The sequence below is a fragment of the Pogona vitticeps genome, chromosome 1 (assembly GCF_051106095.1).
Source record: "Pogona vitticeps strain Pit_001003342236 chromosome 1, PviZW2.1, whole genome shotgun sequence".
Classification (NCBI taxonomy): domain Eukaryota; kingdom Metazoa; phylum Chordata; class Lepidosauria; order Squamata; family Agamidae; genus Pogona; species Pogona vitticeps.
Genome location: NC_135783.1, coordinates 60,521,859 through 60,546,378, shown reverse-complemented (window position 1 = coordinate 60,546,378; position 24,520 = coordinate 60,521,859). Strand labels below are relative to the sequence as shown.

Here is a 24,520-nt window from a genome sequence, read left to right as displayed (position 1 = left end):
CTGCATAGGCGCAAGACCCATATGCTGTATGGGAGTTCACAGATTACCACTCAGAGGATGAGAGTTACAGGTAAGCAACCTGTTCTATTTCAATTTGCTGCTGTTGTATTTTTATTGCTGGGTTTTGGGAGAAGTGGTTGTGGATTTTTCATGTGCCAAAAGAGGGTTGTTGACTTTGGATTCTCTATACCTTGAAAAGTGTGTGTGTGTGTGTGTGTGTGTGTGTGTGTGTGTGTGTGTGTGTGTGTGTGTGTGTGTGTGTGTGTGTGTGTGTGTGTGTGTGTGTGTGTGTGTGTGTGTGTGTGTGTGTGTGTGTGTGTGTGTGTGTGTGTGTGTGTCTCTTGGGCCAGTCCTGCTCACTGGATTACCTTGGTCCATTCTTTCTGAGCCTGAAGTATTTCATAGGATTGTTATGAAGATCACATGGGAAAAAGGAAAGCTGTGTTTGCTGGCTTGAGTTCTTTGTAGGGAAGGTGGGATACAGAAGTTTTTAATTAATTTGGTGGGGGAAGGTTTTGCTACCCTTTACTTGTCCACCCTTCTGGCTGTAAGAAAAGATATTTTTTCCACAATTCTCATACTTTCTGTGACATTGTGGCATGCCCATGTTTTGACCTTCAGATCTGCTACTCCAAAAACACTCATTTGAATTTTAATCTCTGCACATTTTTTCTCCCTGAAATTTTTTGGTCTAGCTGCTAATTGACTTGATATTGTAGTTTTAGATGTGTGGCTGTAATCCACTGAACTAATTTATGCACTGTGCTTTGAACAGAACATTTCAATGCAAATATAATGTCCTATTAGCAAACTATGAATAGTTACTTATGGTTTTGTACAATGATTTGAGTTCATTATTAGTCCCATTCAATATTGCAGATGAACGGAGGAGAAAAATAATTAAGCAAAATATCAGAATAATCCCATAAGGAACATCAAATCAACACAGATTAAGTCCTAGCAGGCTTAACTTGTGTTTAATATATATGATCCTTTGGGACAGAGAACAAATGAATATATGTATGTATAGAACATAGCTGCCAATTTAATTGGGTAAAAAAATTGCCAGTTCGGGAGTAATTTCTCTGCAACTGTTCCTCTTTTGCATAAAATTTAATATGTAAGATTACAATGAAAATCATTTTAAAAATGTTTCTCTGTAACAGTGCCTTAAATATATGTTCGATTTCTGAACAGCTCATTGGAGATTTAGCCATATTATGACATTTGAATGTACTGAGAATTTCATACCTATAATTCACACAGTGATCTGGAAGTGCATTTATTTTCAGCGAGATAGCACTGTGTGCCATGATATATAAAATGAATAATTTTAAAAATAATAATTAAGAATAGATGTGTATGCATTTAACAATTGAAATACCCCGTTTCCTTGAAAATAAGACCTAATCTGAAAATAAGCCCTAGTAGGATTTTTCAGGAAGCTCGTAATATAAGCCCTACCCCAAAAATAAGCCCCAGTTAAGTGAAATCCCACTCTCCACCATTGTGCAGCAACCAGAAGATGACATGACTGTATTTGAATAAACGTAGATGGTTGTACATGAAAAAAAAAAACATCCCCTGAAAATCAGCCCTAATGTGTTTTTTTGGAACAAAAATTAATATAAGGCCCTGTCTTATTTTCGGGGAAACACGGTATCTATTGAGCATAGATAGATGTATTTTTCTTTTCTTTTCTTTGTTCATGTCAGAAGCACCACAGTGCAATTAGCAAATGTATCAGATATTTTTTACCAATTAAAGGGCAATATCAGGAGGACTTGGGGCAGCTAACATGAAGTCATCCATAGTGCATTTTGAAGGGCATAGAATATGCGGACATAGGTATGAAGTTCTTTTTCTTCTCTGTATTTGTCAAGAGCTGTGTTGGTGGAAAAAAACCCTCATTTTCTTAGGTTCCTTTGGTTCTGCCAGCTCCATAGCCTATTAAGTGACTTTGGAGTAACCCAGTTCTCCATGTGACCAGGGGCTAAAGTATCCTGGTATACCATCCATTTTAAGAGGTGAGTAATTCTCCCCCTCGCCCACCATTAAACAAAGAGGCAGGACACAAAAGATGGATTCAAACCCGGACCACAACTTTATTGACTATATAAATCCCTGAACCTTGGTGGGTCCTAGGTTAATGCATCCAACTTAGGAGCAGGAGCAGGTGTTCTCTCCGGTCCAGGCCGGATGACTCCTTTGCCCTGAGGCAGTGCTGGACCTGGTCAGCCTTTCCCTCAGCCAGCACAAGTTGGGGACACATCCTTGGGCCTGGCTCCACCCTGATTCTCATGAATCAAGATTGGTCATTGCCTGAGGCTGCCACAGAAGGCCATTCCTGTTTGCATACCTGAATCACATGCTTTGTGGCACCCATTCAGGGGGGACCTAATGGCCAAAAGGTGTCCTGTAGGGCCCACCACTACAACCCCTCTCCTTGCTCAGCAGTCGGAAAGAGAGGCAGGCCTTGGGGCAGGGCTTGCTATAAGAGCTCCCCGCCCACTCCAAAAGTGTGACAACACTGCAATGTACTTGCACCGTACACTGGTACTGACCTCTTTTCACCATAGAGGGGAAGCGCCCCCCCTCTCACCAGCTTTGCCGCAATGTGTCCAGAGGTGGCATTCTTTCCACATTGGAGTCCTGCCATTCTTTGATGTCCCTTCCAGATTCACAGATATTCTAAAAAACAACAACCCAGCTTTCCTTGATTTTAATCTAGGAGGGGCAATATGGTAGCAACAGAGAATATTTGCATTTGATGTGGATGCTTTACGTCTTTCATTGTTTCTGCTACTCTTTCCATATGTCACTGGGTGCAGTGCCTGCTAGGTTAATCACTAGAGTTTGGCTTCAGGAATCTAGCAATTGCTGGAATTCCTGCAGCTGAATGTTGCATTTAAGAGGTTTTGCTGGGAGGGGCCTTTCTGGATTGGGGTGAGTTTCAATTCATCCAGTAGTAGCCAGTTGTTTTTTTCTTTCCCTCAAAGTTTAAAGAGAGCCACACCTCTCTCCTAAGAGTCTTTTCCCACACTTATTTTAGTCAGGCAAGCTTAAGATAGTTGGAGCAATGTATTTTAGTCAGACAGTTTGTGTTCATGTAGCCAGTATGTAGTCATGAAGCTTGTTAACCATTTAAACTCTGTTCGTGTGACCATCACTATTTTTCTACATAATGCTGTTTGTTTTAATCTATGCAGATTTGCGAGTAAAATGGAACCTTTTATTCTTTTTTTCTTACCAGTGTCTCTGAGTAAGTTATTGAGAGAATAAGTGGCAGTTAAGCAGAAGAAACAAAAAGGGGTGGTATATTGAGGGGACTCATGAAGCTAATTGTGCTTTGTATTTCCCTGAACCATTATCTGCTTCATAGACAGAGGTTTTTAAGACATAAAATTTCCCCATTCTGATGATAATAATCCCGTAATGACTCTACAGCTTTAATTGAATCCTGTGGTTGCCTATTTCACATGGGCTGAACTATGGTTCCCTATTTCGCATGGGCTGAACTATACCACACTGGCCTGACATATTCACTTGCAGAATAGCATTGGGCCATGACAACAGTTCCTTGTGGTTGTTTTCCCCAAATGGTTCCTAGTAGTTTTCAAAGAATATTGCTCCCTTTGGCTTCTATTTAGCCAGTGTTTCTGATGGGTCAGTGTATGATCCAGAGTAAAATACTTTGGATAGCTGTGTGTATGATGCAGAGTAACACCTAGATATTTGGGGGCAAAAGGATCTAGTTGGATGCCTTTCCAGGTAACCTGAAGTTTCTGAGATGCCTGCTTGCTTCTCACATGAAAAGCGCATACAGTATTTGAATATTAGAGCCTGATTATATTGACAATATAGCTTAGAGTATGCCATGGTGTTGACAAAATCAATTTATAATCATGCCGTATTCACGTGGTCTTTGAATCATGGCACACATCTCCTGGGTAACTGCTTATCTGAGGTTTTTATAAAAAGGAGCCAGCACATTAGTGCTTTGCTGGCATTAGCACCTTTCCTGGTGGCTCTGATGGGGAGAGTCAGTACTGGCTGGTCCTTTGCTGTAGGTGGTGGTGGCTGCTGGTAGCAATGCCTTTCCCAGTGGTTCCATTGTGAGTGGCAGCCCCTTTCCCATTGGGGTTCCAATGGGACGAGTCGCAATCCTGCTTGTGGTGGTGGGAAATCTTTCCCTCTTCCTCCTCCTTCCCAAGACTAGAAGCTCAATTTCCCCTTGCAAAGGAAGGAATGATTTCCCCCAGCAAACCTTTCTCTCTCTACTGGCTTATAAATTTCTACTCACTTCCCCTTTTGCCAGCCTAGCAGTCATTATTACTATCCCAATAGGAAAGAAGTTTTAAAAAATTAAAAATGTCCTACAGCAGGAGCAGGAGTGGCTGTGGGAGGCAGCCATTGCAAGGCAGTTTACATGAACAGAGACATTCACATATGCCAAAATGCTTACAAATAAAGCACTTTTACATCCGTGCTAAAATAAACAATCCTCTGCAGGCACAGTAAAATACATCACTTCCATTTTAAAAAACATGATTCCTCAGCAAAAAAAAATTTCTGCATTTCTGTTCACGTTGTATAGCTGGGATTTTAAAAACTGATTTTACGAAAGAAAAACCTGATTCTACAGCGGTTCTTATTAGCAGTGTAGCCACACCCTTAGTAGGGTTGGGTTCAAGTCAATTTCTATCATAACATGCACCATGTTCTCCTAATGCATCTGTTAGATGTTATATAATCTGAGCAACAAGTGCAAAGTTGTCACCATAAGTAAAACTGTTGGTGCCTTGAGGAAGTGGTTGGTGTGGATGTTTAACAAAACAGGAGCCACTACACTGCTGTAGGGTGGACTCTTCTTTTGAATTCTCTGTCAGTTTTGTTGTCCTTAAAAATTGGTGATTTTGCAGAAGATGTGCTATTACTTTAGTTAGCTTATAATATTTGCCTAGATGATAGATTTTTTACAAAGCTACATGATAATGAGTGCCTTAGGCAGCTAAGAGGTCAACAAAAGCTATCCTTGTCATCTTCCTAGTTTCAAAGTATTAAATGTAGAATTTGTACTGGACTAAAGCCAGCTTACTGTGTTCCACCACTTCTGTTAGAAGGCTAATAAGAATCTGTATTTCCAGGACTTTATAAAGATGTCAAGTAGTGAGATCGACCTGAAGCTTTTTGGATCTATGAGTTCTTTACTAGGTTTCAAAATAGCCACCACTTACTGCCTTCTCCAAATTTTTGGAATCAATGAAGGAGTTAAAGAAACAAAGGAGGCACTTTCTTGTTACTGTGCCAAAATGTTTTATCTATTCTATGCAGAATCCAGGCCTGCTGTCTTGCCATTTTTGGAGCTACAAATAGCTTTTCCAGTTGACTGAAACTGAATGGTCTTATAAGGTCATTTGTCTTCAGTAGCTTGTTTCTTTCAAGTTTAAGTTCTAATTTCCTATACTGAGGTTCAGATTTACTGTTAATGAGGAGGTTCTGGGCCTTAATAACCTCCAGGCTTTTTGACTGCTTCTTGACATGTGTATTTGCTCCATGGGTCTAATCCAACAATCTCTTAGTTTCTGAGTCTGAAGAAATTAATAGCTGTTGAGCCAAACTAGCTTTTTTTTCCGCTCAAGGGATTTTGGTCAAATAGTGAAAAATAATTATTCATTTGGATGATTGCTTCTGATGTTACAACTGGGAAGTAGTTAGTTCTGCATCCTCGAGGCATGGGTAGTCGGGATAATCTTTTCTTTACCTCAATTAACTGGTCATAGGCTTCTGGAACAAGGCAAAGGTTACTATAATTCCTCCAATATTATAATGAACCTCTGCAAATCGGCTTTGTAAAAATTGTATGTCTTGGACAATGGTGCCACTGCCTGTAGCCATGGGTTGGCACAAAATGGGCTGGTGCTGTGTGTTTGGAATTGGTGTACAGACTGACGTCACACACTGTTGGGGAATAAGATCAGTAGTAAAAGTCCAGGTTATACCAAGTGGCCATCTTCCATTATTGAAAAATGGAGAAGCTAGCGCTGCTTCTCTGTTGTCACCATCTAGTCCAGTGGTTCTTAACCTTGGGTTACTCAAGTGTTTTTGGACTTCAACTCCCAGAAACTCCAGCCAGCACAGCTGGTGGTGAAGACTTCTGGGAGTTGTAGTCCAAAAACACCAGAGTAACCCAAGGTTAAGAACCACTGATCTAGTCCATATCACCAGACACTGCTATGGGAGTTGAACCCTCCAATTATAAAATTTACTTTTTGCTTTTGAAAATTATCTAGGATTTTAAAGGGAAAGATTGCATTAGATAGTTTATAGAAGAGACTGACGTTTTATTTTTGCAGTTACATAAAACATTAACATAAATTTGCACGTGGGGGAAGAGTTGCCTTCAAGAACCTAGATAACTGTAGAAGGGTTCATAGTTGCAGTTTTCAGAGACATTTCTATAGTACAGTAGGACCCCCGTATCTGCTTCACTTGTCCATGGTTTGAAAATACAAACAATATTAAATGAAAATACCTAGGAATACAGATTTTCTAGGTGTAATTACCAGACTAGCCACTAGAGGGAACCAAACACTTTGCTATATAGGTAAGCCACTGCCATTTTGCCTAGTCTCCCACCAGCTTGAATCAGCTTCCTCTGCCTTCCAAAATAGCATCATTGTAAAACTCAGAGCTGGGTTGCCTGGTGAGGCAGGAGGAGGGACGCTAACTTAGGCCGAACTGCCTCCTGCAAGAAGTTTCCCACCTTCAGCCACCCCCTTCCTCAACTATCCTGGGCAAACAAGGAAATGAATTCTTAACTGTCTTCAAAGAAAACCTGCAGACCCTTTGAAATTGTGTGTGTGTGAGAGAGAGAACTAGACAAAGAGGATTGTTTTCAGTCTTCAGCATGTTGAAGGAATGAGAGAAAATTTCAATTCGGCTCTTACTCATTGAGATAAAAATTACAGGTACAAGGGAGTCCTGGGTTCAACACATTATGTTATAATCCATGCTTTTCAGTATCCACAGGGGTGGGGGGGTGGGTTTGGAACTGATCCCCTGTGGAAATCCCCTAACGCAGAGAGAGGTCCGGAACGAAAGAACTAGAAACCGGGCCTTCTCGGCAGTGGCCCCTCAACTGTGGACTAGTCTTCCAACAGAGATCCACCTGGCACCCTCGCTGGGTGTTTTTAAGAGCCATTTAAAGACTTGGCTCTTTAGGCAGGCCTTCCCTTCTGTCAATCCTTGCATTCTACCTTTTTTTCCTATCATTCCCATCTTGAACACACTATATTATTGATTTAATTGTTTAATGATTATGTTGTTTTATTGTATTTTGTATCGTACTGTATTGTATTTTATAATATTTTATGACATTTGTAAGCCGCCCCGAGTAGACGCTGTCTGGGGAGGTGGGTAAAAATTTAATAAATAAATAAATAAATAAATATGGAGGTCCTACTGTGTTCTATTGCAGCAGAAACGGATGCTAGATTATTATAAACACATATTTATTATAAAGAAGTATGATGCTAGATTACTATAAACACATATTTATGTGGACTTTAATGGGGGCATTCATTCTCCTTCATTTTCTGCTACTCTGTCCATTTTTCATTCCTTCACTTTCTCCCGTTCTTAGCAAAAGCTTGAATGGATCAATTCCACAGGGCTTGTCACATCCATGTCTCCATTGCTCTGCTGATCTGGGCTTTCCTTATCATTCCTCCTCTCCTGCCTTTCACTTGGACTTGTTTGGGAAACTCCTCAAAGGAATCCCTTTGGAACTTCTCCACTTCTTTCCTTCTAGAGAGGTGCCCTCAAGGCTATGCTGCTAATCGCTGTGTTTGTAGGAGTAAGATCACTATGTTGATCACTATGAAACACTTTTGCATTCAATGGGAAACGGTCCAGCTTATTAGGACAATATAAAGATCACAGTACTTGTCTAATGTATTTTCAAATTATTTTCATATGGACTGATAAGGACTAAACATTCAGATATTGTTTTAAAAATATGATTTTAATGATCCTTTAATGATTTTCTGGGTATGAAGAACTATTTCTCTTTTAGCCTTTATTCCTGGAAGCACATAAAATATATATTCTAGTTCATTCAAATCTGTCTAATATTGCCTTCAGGATCCATATGGATTCTTCTGTTTTCCTAAGTGCTCACAAGAAAGTAAAACAATTCAGCTTGCAATTAAATGAGATGCCTTGAGAAAATAAAAGAAAAGGAAGCCATAAAACAATTTAAAGAGAAGCAAGTCTCACATCCTTACTGTTGATTCTTTAGCAAATTACTCTTAAGGAATCACTCTTTTGTCATCAGCATATTAGATAGATAATATATGAGATAGTTGTTTTGGGTTTTTTGGGCTCTTTGGCCGTGTTCTGAAGGTTGTTCTTCCTGACGTTTCGCCAGTCTCTGTGGCCGGCATCATCAGAAGACAGCAACCACAGAGACTGGCGAAACGTCAGGAAGAACAACCTTCAGAACACGGCCAAAGAGCCCGAAAAACCCAGAACAACCATTAGATCGCGGCCATGAAAGCCTTCACGAATATATTAGATAATTGCACCACAGGTCTTAGAATTCCAGTCCTGTTTCAGGAGTATGTTGTTATGCCAACATTATATAGGAACAAAGAAAGGTTGGTCACCAAATATGCATTCAATAAGAAGTTGAAAGTAGTTACAACTTCTTGTTGTTCAGCATACAACCTATATAATACATGTACTGCACTTATACCTCACATTATCATTATAAAGTGAAGAGCAGTCATTTCAGAAGGCAAGCTATGTTAAAGACCCATATGGAAGAACAAAGCATTTTGCACACAAGTCAGGTTCAGTGTCTTCATATACAGTGGTGCCTCGCTAGACAGTTACCCCACATGACAGCTTTTTCGCTAGACATTGACTTTTTACAATCGCTATAGCGATTCGCAAAACAGTGATTTCTATGGGGGAATTTCGCTGGACAATATTTGGTCCCTGCTTCGCAAACCGATTTTAGCTAGACAATGATTTTGACAGTTCCCTCTGCACTCACAAAATGGGTGTTTTTGGGATCTAAGCTTCACAAGACAGCTATTTAAACAGCTGATCAGCGGTTCGCAAAGTGGCTTTCCCATGGCCAATCTTTGCTAGACAACGACAATTCTTCCCCATTGGAACGCATTAAACAGGTTTCAATGGATTCTGATGGGGAAATGCTTTCGCTAGACAATGATTTCTCTAAACAGCGATTTCAGTGGAACGGATTATCATCGTCTAGCGAGGCACCACTGTATTATGTTGGAGATGTATATCCGTGTTACAGAAGAAACAGCAGTGTTGGTAATATGCAGGGATGGTTCATAACAGCAAGTGACTTTATCAACTGGCTGCCCTTGACACAATATTAAGGGCAAGGTTTCATTTTCCAGTCTCAATTTCCTTTCCCCCCTGGATTTGTTCATCTTCTGGATATTACTGTAAGAGAGCTTTTGTGGTATAATTCAAATAAATGATTTTCACCAGGCCCTGAAACTGTCTGTTACAATCTAGAATGAGATCCCTTTTTGGAACTTGTAATAGGATTGCTTCTTCCACTATCTCTTTAAGGCCAAACATTATTAGTTACCCCTCCTTTTCTGTGAGTGTGTCAGAAAGGTTACCAAGCAGCTCAAATATTTCTTCCCTCCAAGATAAGGAGAAACTTCAAACTGGTGATGGTAGGAAAGTGTATCAGGAAGGGAAAACTTCAGTTGCCGTGGGACAATCTAGATTGAAATTAACTGTAGGCAATTAAATGTAACTAGTTCTATCTTCTGTTAAAATAGTTTCTTTTCTGGTACATGCTGCATATGACATCTAGGCTTCCACTTTGAAGAATGCTTTTTGATCTTAGCAGAAATTCCTACACTGTCATTACTTTAAGCTTTTTCATATTAAAGTGTTCATATTCAGTCTATAAGTGCATAATGTGGAATATGTGTACAGTACTGGGGTATCATTCTAAATCAGCTGATACTGCACATACATTAACATGCTTGAAAAGCAGTTTGTAGATTGAATATTTACATATGTGAACCCCAGATCTGCAAACCATTGTTAATGTTTTTGCAAAGTATGAATACAGTCACATCTTATTAGAGAATGCATTTTCCAGCAGTGTGTCATGCTGGTATTACCGTATTTTTCTGTGTATAAGACACCCCATGTATAAGATGCTCTCCACTTTTCTAATGCAAAATTAAGAAATCTTAACTTAGCTTTGAGTATTCAGCCTCTGGGCTCAGAACACTCGGACATTATGACTCCCCGTTGCATCTGAACCTACAGGTTCCACCTCCAATGAGGTGCGTTCCAATTGGTTGTTGTGGCACTCTGTGCTCTGGTGTGAGAGTGCTGTCCTCTGAAGATGCCAGCCATAGAGACTGGTGAAAGGTTAGGAAGAACAGCCTTCAGAACACGGCCAAAGAACCCAAAAAACCCACAACAACCATTAGATCCCGGCTGTGAAAGCCTTCGCGAATATAGTGTTCCAGTTAGTTTGTTCAGCATTAGCTGATGTCAGTTCCATAAGGCTTGTGATTGGTGGAAGCTAAGTCTCCTGACTGTAGGAAGCTAAGCCTCGTGATCAAAGAAAGCCTATTCACAGAGGCAAGATATGGGCAGTTTTGTTCTCTCCTCAGCTTACTTCTGTGTATAAGACACCTTTCAATTTTTATTGTAATGATTTTAGGAAAAAGTAGTGTCTTATACATGAAAAAATATGGTATATAGCAAAAACAATACAGAATCTTGAGCGATACTAAGGAGACACAAATATATTGCAATGTATGTTTTTATGAACTTGAGTCTATTTGAAAATCATAAACTGCAGTCCCTGGTTGGCAAGAAATTCTATATGGATTGGTTCAGAGAAAATGAACTGTTTAGTAAGAAAAAAGGCCAGGAAATGCAAAAGATAGCAGTAGGCCTGTCACATTTCTGTGTAGAGCCAAATGTATGTGAAGAGAGATCTAAGTTACCCTTTAGGATACTTGTTACACTAGTGGGTACAAGTCACTACTGCTTTGTTCATTTTATTGACAACCAACAGGTAGCATTTCCAAAAGGCAGAACTAGAGATGGGCACAAATCTGTTTGCAAGTTTGTGCCAGTTTGTCAGAACAGCACCATAAGTGCCACATGTCCCCTCCTCCCCTGCTGGCTCCCCCACTCACTAGCCGGTGTGTGCTGCTCTTCCCCTCCTCTTTGTGTGTCCAACCAGTCTGAGCAGGAGTGTGTGTTTCCCTCCTCTGCCTCCTGCAGTGGCTGCCCACTCAATTCCTGCCCCACCTTCTCATCTGAGTGAGTGGCTGCTGGAGGAGGCGGAGGAGGGAAGCACACACTCCTGATGGGACTGGTCAGATACACGAAGAGGAGGGGAAGAGCAGCACACACCGGCTGGTGAGTGGGGGAGCCAGCAGGGGAGGAGGGGACATGTGGCACTTATGGTGCTGTTCTGACAAACTGGCACAAACTTGCAAACAGATTTGTGCCCATCTCTAGTTATGCCTTTTGGAAATGCTACCTGTTGGTTGTCAATAAAATGAACAAAGCAGTAGTGACTTGTACCCACTAGTGTAACAAATATGCTCAGGTTCATGTGCTACTCTTCCCCTCCTCTTCGTGTATCTGACCAGTCCCATCAGGAGTGTGTGCTTCCCTCCTCCGCCTCCTCCAGCAGCCACTCACTCAGATGAGGAGGTGGGGCAGGAACTGAGAGGGCAGCCACTGCAGAAGGCAGAGGAGGGAAGCACACACTCCTGATGGGACTGGTCAGATGCACGAAGAGGAGGGGAAGAGCAGCACATGTTGGCTGGTGAGTAGGGGAGCTCGTGTGAGGGCAGGGACCACACAGTACCTGTGGTGCCATTCCCATGAACCAGCACAAACCTTTGAACCAAAGTTCATACCTGTTTCTAGACAGAACCAATATTACATTCCTTTGGCTGGTTTTTCATTTCAGTATTAACATGACAAAAATGTTCTAGTGACTGTTTTCACCTATGATTTGTAAAAAACAGAATGTACCATATCTGTAAAAATTGTTGCAATGTTCTTTTCTATGTGCACACAGAACATTCCCTCCCTCCCTCCCTCTTGGGCACTCACAACTGGCACCAATTCACTGGTTGTCCACTTTTGGTAGGCACTAACCACTGCATATCAGAAACACCCCACAAGACTTGCTGTTTTGGAGATGCTCTCACTCAGTTGTCTAGCCATAATTATTTGGTCTACATTACTGAGATCATTTTGCTTCTCTCTCTCTCTCTCTCTCTCTCTCTCTCTCTCTCACACACACACACACACACACACACACACACACCACACAAACTTTAAAAATGTTTTTATATATGCATATATCACAACACAATGACAACAGTGATATAACACAGCTTAAAACCAGATGCAACCATTTGTACTTCCAAATTCTTTGCACCAGCACCGGAACAGGAGTTGCTGGTAGAAACAAGGAAGAATGCGAATGTGTCTTTGAAGCCAAACAAAACCAACTCCCAGATATATTTATCAACAGAGATAAAACATCCACAACATAAAGAAACTTAGTATAGTCTATACAAATTCAAATGCAAATACACAAAATCACGGTGTGGAGTCACCCTTCCAATGCCCCTCTTGAACCAACATGTTAAAATTTTGCTACCTAAACCAAGTTCCTGTCCCTCCGGCTCTTCTGCTCTTTCTAATTGAAATATAGAATTGCAGCCCCTTCCTAGGATTTCCCAACGAGCATTGAGCTGAATCAAATACAGTGGTGCCTCGCTTAGCGATTGCTCTGTTTAACGACAAAATCGCTTAGCGATGACTTTTCCGGAGTGTTTTTGTGCTTCGTTTAACAATGGTCCCTATGGGCAATTTTCGCTTAGCGATGGTTGGGACCATGCTTCGGATAGCGATTAAATTTTGGGTCCCTGTTTTGCTTAACGATGGTTTAAACAGCCTCATGTTTGCTGTTTTTTAAATGTTTTCCTCTTATTTATAAAGTTAGAGTTTACTGTTTAAAATGTTTGAAATCATAAAGTGCACTTAATAAACCCTTTGTTAACCAAATGTGACTTTGTTCTGACTCTTTTTTAATTTATTGTTGTATTTCTCCCCCCCCCCCCCCCATTGAGATGCATTGAATAGGTTTCAGTGCATTTCAATTGGGGAACCGCGTTTTACTTAGCGATGAAATCGCTTAGCAGTAATTTTTTGGGAACGAATTAACATTGCTAAGCGAGGCACCACTGTAGTCCATAGGGATTACACTCACAGACTGACTTTTCCTAATATTGATGTTAAACTGACTAATTAGTAATTGTCGAGATCCTCTTTCTTTCCCTTTGGAAGATTTGCCAATCTCCAGTCCTCAAGTATCACACTTCTTCTCAAAAGGTTCAAAGATTATAATCAAGGACTCTGAAATTACACCTGCATGTTTCTTTAGTACTCCTGAATGCAGTTTGTCTAGCCTTGACCTGAATTCATTGAAAGTCTGCTAGGGACCTCAGTACCTCTTCTTTATGTAATGGGCAGAGAGAGAGAGCGTCGCTTGAACTCTTTTCTCCGAGCCCTGTCTCTCTGAATTGAACAGCCTGCTCACCACCTTCTCCAATGGTCATCAAGTCAGGTCATCAACACCTGATTTTAAAGGCAATTGCAGAATTAACAGACTGTAGCAGTTTTAAATCCTGTTGCTGGGCCTTCGTGTAGATTGAAAGACTTAATGCCCTGCTGCTGTGTCTGGATTTTAAACAAACAAACAAAAAGAAACCTTCCTCCCAAACATTTACATGTCTTTAAGATTCTCCGTAAAATAGTTGTGAGGAAGAGTTGATGCTTTTTGAAGCCTATTCAGCTGCTCACATAACACTGGTTCAGCTCAACCTGATAAGGTTTAAAGTTAAACGTCATAAACCACAGCTTTGTCCTTTGTCACTGAATTACAATTTTACAGTTCAGTCTACTTGAACATATTAATGTTGATGCTTAGATGCATGAAATGCATTTTAAATCTGAATAGAAATTCAATTCAGATTCATTATTCTGTATTGTATTGTATTGTATTGTTTATGTTAGGCATTTTGCCATATCTGATGCCTATTCAGCATAAATTGCTTCTGAATACGTAGGCAGGATTGCCATTACTCCCAATGACAGGGATAGCATTACCACTCTTGTTAGTAATAGCACAGATTGGCTAATTTTGCCATCCCAGGGCAAAATCTGTTTTGAAAAATGCTGCTGTAAAAAAGTAGACACCCCTTTAGCTATTTTTGACTGTCGATTTGCATTTCTAGTCATCCACAATACCGGTTGGTGTTCACCTAATGATTGTGCACCTCCCAAAATAGATTAATTTCACTCTCAGTTCAGCAGGATAGCTTTGCTTGTACTTTTCAGACCCTTTGGGAGAAATAATTTAAAAATTTAATAGCCAAACTGAGTTTATGTACCTGATATTTTGATTGGTCTTACTGTGCTCTGTTTTATGGTTATTGAACTTTTCATGGTTATCTTGTGCGGGTCTTGTGTTTTAATCAGTGTTGTAGACTGCTCTAGGGATGTTTGAGGCTGGGAAGTAGGATGCAAATATATTAAATAAGAGAGGGGGAAGCATGAAAGAGAGGGGGGAGTGCATTTACCTGTAAATAATGAACATTGTTGAGGTGGTTGATGCAGTCTTTGAATTAAAGGTGAGAAAGCAGGAGGTTAATACATTTCATTGGGCTGGCCCCTTAGTGTCTCTGGTTTTAGCCAATCCATGGTACCTGGAACAGTCTCAAAATAGTAGCTAACGAGGTAGTCATGAAAATTAAGGGGCTGAACAGGTTCCACCACCGCCCGTAATATGAGTAGTGTTTTGATCGCACCTTAATGGTATAGTTTACCTCTGTGCCCAAGTAATTAGTAATATTTAAAGTTCTTTTATTTCTCTGTCTGAAATTAGTAGTATTTAATGTGTTTGTTATGGTCTTGAGAGATGTACCTCATTGCAACTGCTATTATTTCTAACTTTCAATATACATTTTTGAGAGTTTCTGTTCCTTGTTTAAAATAACCCCAGGGGACAGTGGGTTTTTTGTTTTGTGTATGTGTGTTTTTTGGTCACAGCCTTCTCTCTTTGGGCAAGGACAAGTAAGTGTCAGTTTTTTTCGCCATCTGACAGTGACAACATTGCCTTTTTCAATTTCTTGTATGCTATGATTGTGCTCAACCCTTGAATAGCTAGGATTTCAAAAGGAGAGCACTATCAGTTTCTTTCACACATTTCTTATTGGTGTCATCATTCTTGGCAAGACTCAGTAATGAGTTAAGATCTTCTGGATGAGTAATATGACTGCAGAAAATTTCCTGTTCGCTTGGATGAAAAGGAGACTTTGAGTGCTTGGAATCGTCTCAAGTATATAAACAAGAATAGCCAACTCAGTGAACAGCAGTACAAGTCCCATGAGGGGAAAAAGAGCTTGGCATGGGACTCTGCCAGTTGACTTTTTCATTTCAGTGAATATCCAGAGGAGATGTTTCTGACTGCAATCTGTACTTATCAGACAGGCTGCCGTGCAGTCATTCATTTGTGTAACAGTGCAGTCCAGGATTGAAGCCAACATAGTACTCAGGTTGCCACCCTTGTTCTACAGGCACAGCTGGCCCACCAATAAGCACCTAAAACACATATGCAGAATAGGCATGAAGATGAGAGGGTTCCAAGGTTTAAAAAGATCTAAGGCAGCCACTGATTTGCTTATGAAAACTTACACAGCAGCTATGATCGCTAAAGAGGCAAGCTGCTTTTCAATATGACTGGAATGTGTTTTTAGTATTAAAGCATTTGCATCAGAAAAAAATTAAATAATGATATGTCTAGGCTTGTGTTTCTCAACCACCAAATTATCTTGGTTGCCCTTCATGATAGCTTTTTATGATTAATTAAATGGGTAACTGCTCCTAAAAGGGACCATTGTGCATTTAGACATAAAGTTTGGTCATATTGTTATAGAACGTTTAACTGGACAACGACTTGTTTTTGTTTATTTTCTGTTTCTTCTTCTTGTTTGTCTCTCTCTGCAACTTTTCCTGCACATCTGGATGGCCAATTCATTGGCCATCTAGAGCTGTTTGCTTTGCACTCATGTCCCTGTTTCTTGTATACCTTGATCTGAATTCCATAGGAGGAAAGACTGACAAAGATGGGGTAGTGACTAGACAGCTAAAATGTGGGATAGATGATGTTTCCATTAAGTGGATGTAGCTGCTTGATGGGTCATACCCAAAGACCACTTGGCAATGGATCCTCATTATTCTGGAGAAATGTGACCAGTGAGGTGCAAAAGGGATCTGTCCTAGGCCTGATGTTGTTCACCATTTCCCTAAACAGATGAAGTTCTAGGGAGGATATTCCTTAAATTTGAAAATGACCCATAGCTGGGAGGCGTAGCTAACACTTCAGAAGACAAAAGATATAGAATGTAGTCACAGTCCAATAACAACTAGAAAGCCACAGATAGTTCCCCACTAGAGTCTGGCCAGGATGAAAGTAGATGCCAAATACTTTTTCATTGGCACACAAATGGTATGCCTTTTAGAGGGTTTCAGACCCTCTGTTTGTGGAGAGTTATACATCCACAAACTGGGTCCCCCAGGAAAGTGCCCTTTAGCAGCTGGCTTGGAGGAAACCCAGTCTGCACCAAACTTGGAGGGATTGTAGAGGAAAGTTAGGGGAAGCTTCTATTTGGGGTGTATAACTCAGACGCCAGAAGCCCAGTCTTGACCAAACCTGGAGGGACAATCAGAGGAACCATCTCTATGATTTTGATGTCTCTAGGTGCCTAGGTGTGTGTGTCATTTTATAGTCCAATGAATTATTGAATCAAAAATCACTAAAAATTCATTGATCCATTTTCGTCTGGGTCATTGCTTTGGACAAATATGAATTAATGAATTAGTGATTTTTGACAAATTTTGCAATTGTTTTTTAATTTATACCCATCTCTAGTTGTAACTTACTGTACTAGGCAACAGGATTTTACCCACTGAATGTATTTGAAAATAAACCCTTTTATCCATTTACAGAATATGTGTAGTTGCATAATTTGTGTGTGGGTAGGAAAGAACAACTCTTGGGATTCTGCAGGTGTATAAAGGAAAGTGACCAAATGCATAAACTGTAAATTAAGGGAGGGAATATATACTCCATGTAAGTACAAAGGATAATTTGATGTCCTTTTAATCTAATGAAAAATGTTTGATAGGAGATAAGTGTCTATGCCCTGCCTGTCTTTTCCAGCTTATAGGTGACCTACTTTTGCCCAGTGGTGATCTCTTCTCCTTTACATTTTTTTTCTCATTGAAGAGGGCTGATTTTTTAAAAGCTATGTGCTTCAAGGGCATTGCAAAATTGCACACATGGAAAGGACTACAACTGTGAAAAGTAAGAATTACTGTATCAGATAATATCCAATTAAAATCTAGCCAGCACAGCAGGAGAAACTGAAACTAGGGTTTATCATTCATGTAACATAATACACTGTGGCATTAGCTGGAAACAAAGTAAGTGTGAAACAGATCTTCCTGCCTTCCCTTCCAATTATTAATATCTATTGACATTTTATAGGAAGATGAGAAGGACTCCCAAGTTGGAAAGTGTCACATTCGAAGGCCATGTAATGATGAGATTGAGATGAAGAGCAATAAAAGCAGGAGCACAAAGCTACTCATTATCATAGAACGTATCCTATGTTTAACGAAAAATGTTTGCAACTGTCACATAAATACAGGCTGACAAATTACTTTTTACTTTTGTGCAACAACTCCCTGTGATTCAAGAGCATGATTATATTCTAGCTATGTCTCTGTTCTCCTTCATGGATTGCTGCCTTGTCGTGGCGAAGGGGCTTGAGTAACTCAGAGAAGCTATGGGCTATGCCGTGCAGGGACACCCAAGACGGACAGGACATAGTGGAGAGTTCCGACTAAACGCAATCCACCTGGAGTAGGAAATGGCAAGCCACTCCAGTATCTTTGCCAAGAACGCCCCATGATCAGAAACAAAAGGCTAAAAGATATGACGCTGGAAGATGGGCCCCTCAGGTCGGAAGGCGTCCAACATGCTACTGAGGAAGAGTGGAGGACAAGTACAAGTAGCTCCAGAGCTAATGAAGTGGTTGGGCCAAAGCCGAAAGGACGCTCAGCTGTGGACGTGCCTGGAAGTGAAAGGAAAATCCAATGCTGCAAAGAAAAATACTGCATAGGAACCTGGAATGTAAGATCTATGAACGTTGGGAAGCTGGAGGTGGTCAAACAGGAGATGGCAAGAATAAACATCGACATCCTGGGCATCAGTGAACTAAAATGGACAGGAATGGGCGAATTCAGCTCAGATGATTATCATATCTACTGTTGTGGGCAAGAATCCCGTAGAAGGAATGGAGTAGCCCTCATAGTCAACAAAAGAGTGGGAAAAGCTGTAATGGGATGCAATCTCAAAAATGATAGAATGATGTCAATACGAATCCAAGGCAGACCATTCAACATCACAATAATCCAGGTTTATGCACCAACCAGCATTGCTGAGGAGACTGAAATTGAACAATTCTATGAAGATTTACAACACCTTCTAGAACTGACACCAAAGAAAGATGTTCTTCTCATTCTAGGGGACTGGAATGCTAAAGTAGGGAGCCAAGAGATAAAAGGAACAACAGGGAAGTTTGGCCTTGGAGTTCAGAACGAAGCAGGACAAAGGCTAATAGAGTTTTGTCAAGAGAATAAGCTGGTCATCACAAACACTCTTTTCCAACAACACAAGAGGCGACTCTATACATGGAAATCACCAGATGGGCAATATCGAAATCAGATTGATTATATTCTCTGCAGCCAAAGATGGAGAAGCTCTATACAGTCAGCAAAAACAAGACCTGGAGCTGACTGCGGTTCTGATCATCAGCTTCTCATAGCAAAATTCAAGCTTAGACTGAAGAGATTAGGAAAAACCACTGGGCCACTCAGGTATAATCTAAACCAAATCCCTTATGAATACACAGTGGAAGTAAAGAACAGATTTAAGGAACTAGATTTGGTGGACAGAGTGCCTGAAGAACTTTGGATAGAGGCTCGTAACATTGTCCAGGAGGCAACAACGAAAACCATCCCAAAGAAAAGGAAATGCAAGAAAGCAAAGTGGCTGTCCAACGAGGCCTTAGAAATAGCAGAGAGAAGAAGGGAAGCAAAATGCAAGGGAGATAGGGAAAGTTACAGAAACTTGAATGCAGACTTCCAAAGAATAGCAAGGAGAGACAAGAGGGCCTTCTTAAATGAACAATGCAAAGAAATAGAGGAAGATAACAGAAAAGGAAAGACCAGAGATCTGTTCAGGAAAATTGGACATATTAGAGGAACATGTTGCGCAAAGATGAACATGATAAAAGACAAAAATGGGAGGGACCTAACAGAAGCAGAAGACGTCAAGAAGAGGTGGCAAGAATACACAGAGGAATTATATCAGAAAGATTTGGATATCCCGGACAACCCAGACAATGTAGTTGCTGACCTTGAGCCAGACATCCTGGAGAGCGAAGTCAAGTGGGCCTTAGAAAGCCTGGCTAACAACAAGGCCAGTGGAGGTGATGGCATTCCAGTTGAACTATTTAAAATCTTGAAAGATGATGCTGTTAAGGTGCTACATTCAATATGCCAGCAAGTTTGGAAAACTCAACAGTGGCCAGAGGATTGGAAAAGATCAGTCTACATCCCAATCCCAAAGAAAGGCAGTGCCAAAGAATGCTCCAACTACCGTACAATTGCACTCATTTCACACGCTAGCAAGGTTATGCTCAAAATCCTACAAGGTAGGCTTCAGCAGTATGTGGACCGAGAACTCCCAGAAGTACAAGCTGGATTCCAAAGAGGCAGAGGAACTCGAGACCAAATTGCTAACTTGCGCTGGATTATGGAGAAAGCCAGAGAGTTCCAGAAAAATATCTACTTCTGCTTCATTGACTATGCAAAAGCCTTTGACTGTGTGGACCACAGCAAACTATGGCAAGTTCTTAAAGAAATGGGAGTGCCTGACCACTTTATCTGTCTCCTGAGAAACCTATATGTGGGACAGGAAGCAACAGTTAGAACTGGTCATGGAACAACTGAGTGGTTCAAAATTGGGAAAGGAGTACTGCAAGGCTGTATATTGTCCCCCAGCTTGTTTAACTTATATGCAGAATACATCATGCGGAAGGCTGGACTGGAAGAAACCCAAGCCGGAATTAAGATTGCCGGAAGAAATATCAACAACCTCCAATATGCAGATGACACCACTCTGATGGCAGAAAGTGAGGAGGAATTAAGGAACCTTGTAATGAGAGTGAAAGAGGAGAGTGCAAAAAACGGTCTGAAACTCAACATCAAAAAAACTAAGATCATGGCCACTGGTCCCATCACCTCCTGGGAAATAGAAGGGGAAGATATGGAGGCAGTGTCAAATTTTATCTTCCTGGGCTCCATGATCACTGCAGATGGAGACAGCAGCCCTGAAATTAAAAGGCGCCTTCTTCTTGGGAGGAAAGCGATGACAAATCTTGACAGCATCTTGAAAAGCAGAGACATCACCTTGCCAACAAAAGTCCGAATAGTCAAAGCTATGGTTTTTCCTGTCATGATGTATGGAAGTGAGAGCTCGACCATAAAGAAAGCAGACCGCCGAAGAATTGATGCCTTTGAATTGTGGTGCTGGAGGAGGCTCTTGAGAATCCCCTGGACTGCAAGGAGAACAAACCTATCAGTTCTAAAGGAAATCAACCCTGAATGCTCACTGGAAGGACAGATCCTGAAGCTGAGGCTCCAGTACTTTGGCCATCTCATGAGAAGAAAAGAGTCCTTGGAAAAAACCTTGATGTTAGGAAGGTGTGATGGCAAGAGGAGAAGGGGACGACCGAGGATGAGATGGCTGGACGGTGTCTGCGAAGCAACCAACATGAACCTGACACAACTCCGGGAGGCAGTAGAAGACAGGAGGGCCTGGCGTGCTCTGGTCCATGGGGTCACGAAGAGTCGGACACGACTAAACGACTAAACACACACACACATGTCTCTGTTTCTATTGAACTGAACTGCAGAAAATAAGCAATTATTGAAAAGAATTAGGGACAGCTTACATGTGACTCCAGGACAAAGATGGTGCCAAAGGAGGATGTGAGAATCAGTTTTTAGTGTGTGGCCTTGTGTGTAAACATGTCCTGTTGTTTGTGTAAATGTATTTGGATGCAGATCTCCAGTATGCTATTGATTCATCTCCTTTTTTTATTGGTTGGTGTATCATATGGATGATGTAAGCTTGTGTATGAATCCATGGGGGAGGGAGGACTGCAACTCAGTGGTAGAGTTCATGCTATGTTCAAATGGAAGGAGAGGGAGCATGAGCTCGCGGTTTGCACTGTATATCCTACAATTCAACCTATGCTTAAACCTGCTCTGTCCTCAGTTCTTGTCTTTAAATGTGCGGAACAAAAGGAATTTGTTGGTGAATGGCTGAGATCAAGTGACTGTTGACCCGTTAAGGCAGCTAAGTCAAATGCTATTTGTTTGTATACAGTGAATGGAACTGTATGTGCATCAAAGAGCTGATACATCTGCAGCGAATTTGCTTCCAACTGTGTCTACTTATGTCTCCAACAATTCTTTGTGTATCTGAGTGGGGTTAGAAAATAACATATTTCCCCCACCCTGGCCGCCTTACACTGGCTTCCTGTTCGCTTCCGTACCAGTTTCAAGGTAATGGTACTAAACTATAAGGCCCTAAATGGTTTCGGCCCTCAATATCTAGCCTAGTGCCTCTTTCCAGTTAGATCTGCCTGCCCTACAAGATCATCCCAGGCAGGGCGGTTGAGAGCTCTGACCCCCGAGAGAGGCCTGGAAGACGAACACTAGAAATCAGGTCTTCTCAGCGGTAGCACCACAACTATGGAACTCTTCCTTCTGAAGTCCGCCTGGCCCTTTCGCTGGGCACATTAAAAAAACTAATAAAAACCTGGCTTTTTAGACAGGCATTCCCTGAACAAAGTACACTCTGATAGAACAGTGTATAATAATATATCATATTGCCATGCTCTATGTTTTTATATTTTTCTACACTTTTAATTGCATTTATTGTATTGCAATTTTATTTTCATTGCACTTTATGATTTTTTATTTTTGCCCCATGTATTGAGGTTGTTATTTGCTATTTTGTTACTTTGTTGTTTTATGTTATATGTAAAGTACGCAGAGTGGCCTTTGCTGCCAGATAGTCAGTCTATAAATCAAATAAATAAATATTTGCTGTGCATAGAATCCCCCCCTAAAAATTGGCTTTTTAAAGCATTTTTAGAGAGAATGATGTTGAAATATGCAAAAATACACTTTCTATTAGTGTATCTTTTTAGTTCTTAGATTCAGTCCATATAAGATGTATTTTAATTTCATTTCTTCTTTTTATTTTATTATTTTATTTTTCTTATAATCAGGGGGTATTCTTAGATTCAGTCTGCTCTTTTCATGCCATTCTAAATATCATGCCCCATAGTTGGATTCTCCAACCAGCTATGTGTTTGGAGAATGATCTTGACTTATCCTCTCTTTTGCTCTTCAGGAAATTTTACTTTTTGGACCAGTGCTTCCAAGCTCTCCCAGCCAGCATAGCCAGCAGTAATGCTGGCTGAGCGGTTCTCGTACTTACGGTCAAACTAATTAAGTATTACAATCCCCTCTGTATCCATTTTGTCTCTAGTGTCCGACAACCAGTTATTTTTGAAGCAGATCTTTATTATACACATCCTAGTAACCTGTTTATTTTCTCTATGTGTAACTGCATAGCTCATTTTGTGACTTCTTGCACAACAAGGCAGGGGACTGCACTTCGCCACACAGTTGCAGCCAATTTCACTTTGAGAATTATGCACATGGAAAATTGAACAGGATACTGGCAACAATAAATCTGTTTGCATCAGAAAGCCCCCAAAAAGGAAAAATTGAATGAAGCATGCAGTTTTCTTCAATGAGAAGAACTCATATTGTATTCTATTTTCTTATAGAGAAAAAGCTGATGGAAAATGCTTTCAAATACATGGAAGTGCTGGAGGAAAAACTGCAAAGGTAAAAGCAGAAAGAATCTTAATTTATAAAAATACCATTTTAGTAGAAGGCAAAAACATTTATATGATCTGAAGAGAAACCAGAGTACAGCTATCTCAGAGAAAGAAACAACTTTAAAAGCTCTCAATAGGACAAGTAAAAAATTCATTTTGGAATTGGCCAAGATTGGTTTTTAAGACTCTTTGATTGTTATAATGCATGCTGTATTTTAAAAAAGGGCTCAAGGCTCCACGAAGAAGTGGCATTTGGACACAGATGTGAAGAATATTTAATGTGGATGATCTTGAGATTGGTTTATATATTTTTATTAGATAAATATGATGGGACTATAAGTTCAATAATCGATTCTTAACAAATTTGTGGATGAATAATAAGCTGGATAGCTCAGTGGTTTAGGCATCTGGTTGTGGAGCCACAGTTTGATTCCCCACTATGCCTCCTTAAGAGGGCTGGACTTGATGACCCATACGGTCCTTTCCAGCAATGCCATTCTAAGATTTTATTAGCAGTAATTCAAGGGGGACGTTGTATTAAAAGGGAAATGGAAAAAGGGGAAAGGAATATGAACTGTCAAATCAAAGTTCTTCATAAGTTGCAAGGTTCTGCCCATAAAAACAATTTACTTACTTACTTACTTACTTACTTACTTACTTACTTACTTACTTACTTACTTACTTACTTACTTACTTACTTACTTACTTACTTATCTATTTATTTATTTATTTATTTATTTATTTATTTATTTATTTATTTATTTATTTATTTATTTATTTATTTATATCCCACCTATCTAGTTGAACAACCACTCTAGGTGGCTTCCAATGCATAAAACAACAATCTAACAGAATTACAATATAACAAAATTTTTAAACATCAGTATAAACGAATTATCAAGAAGAAAAAAGGGGAAAAAAGAAAAAACGGAAAAAAACAAGTATTAACTGGAGGGAAGGCCTGCGTAAGCATCCAAGTTTCAGTTGTTTTTTAAAGATGCCCAGCAAATGGGCCGCACGAATCTCCGGAAGAAGGTTATTCCATAGGCAAGGAGGCACCGCTGAGAAGGTCCGGTTTCTAGTTTTTTTTCCTTCCGGGCCTCCCTTGGCATCAGGCTCCTCAGCCTCACCTCCAGACACAATCGGGTGATATGGGTAAATTTTGGTGGGAGTAGGCGTTCCGCCAGGTATCGAGGCCCTAAACCGTTTAGGGTTTTATATGTAAGCATTAAAACATTGAAGTCAATGTGGAATTGAATGGGCACCCAATGCAAAGCAGCCAGAGTGGGAGAGAGATGCTGATATTTTCTCACTCCACCAAGAAGTCTGGCTGCCGCATTCTGCACCACTTG

The 24,520-nt window shown here is 40.5% G+C and overlaps 1 protein-coding gene across 3 annotated transcripts in view; it reads left to right on the top strand.

The window, feature by feature from the left end:
* Positions 1 to 24,520, top strand: part of DISC1 (DISC1 scaffold protein) — a 224,300-nt gene that overhangs the window by 138,414 nt on the left and 61,366 nt on the right. For all 3 annotated transcript variants that reach the window (XM_078383154.1, XM_078383156.1, XM_078383155.1), the window contains one exon: positions 23,115 to 23,175. In XM_078383154.1, the coding sequence (XP_078239280.1) occupies positions 23,115 to 23,175 (61 nt within the window). The remainder of the gene's footprint in view (positions 1 to 23,114; positions 23,176 to 24,520) is intronic.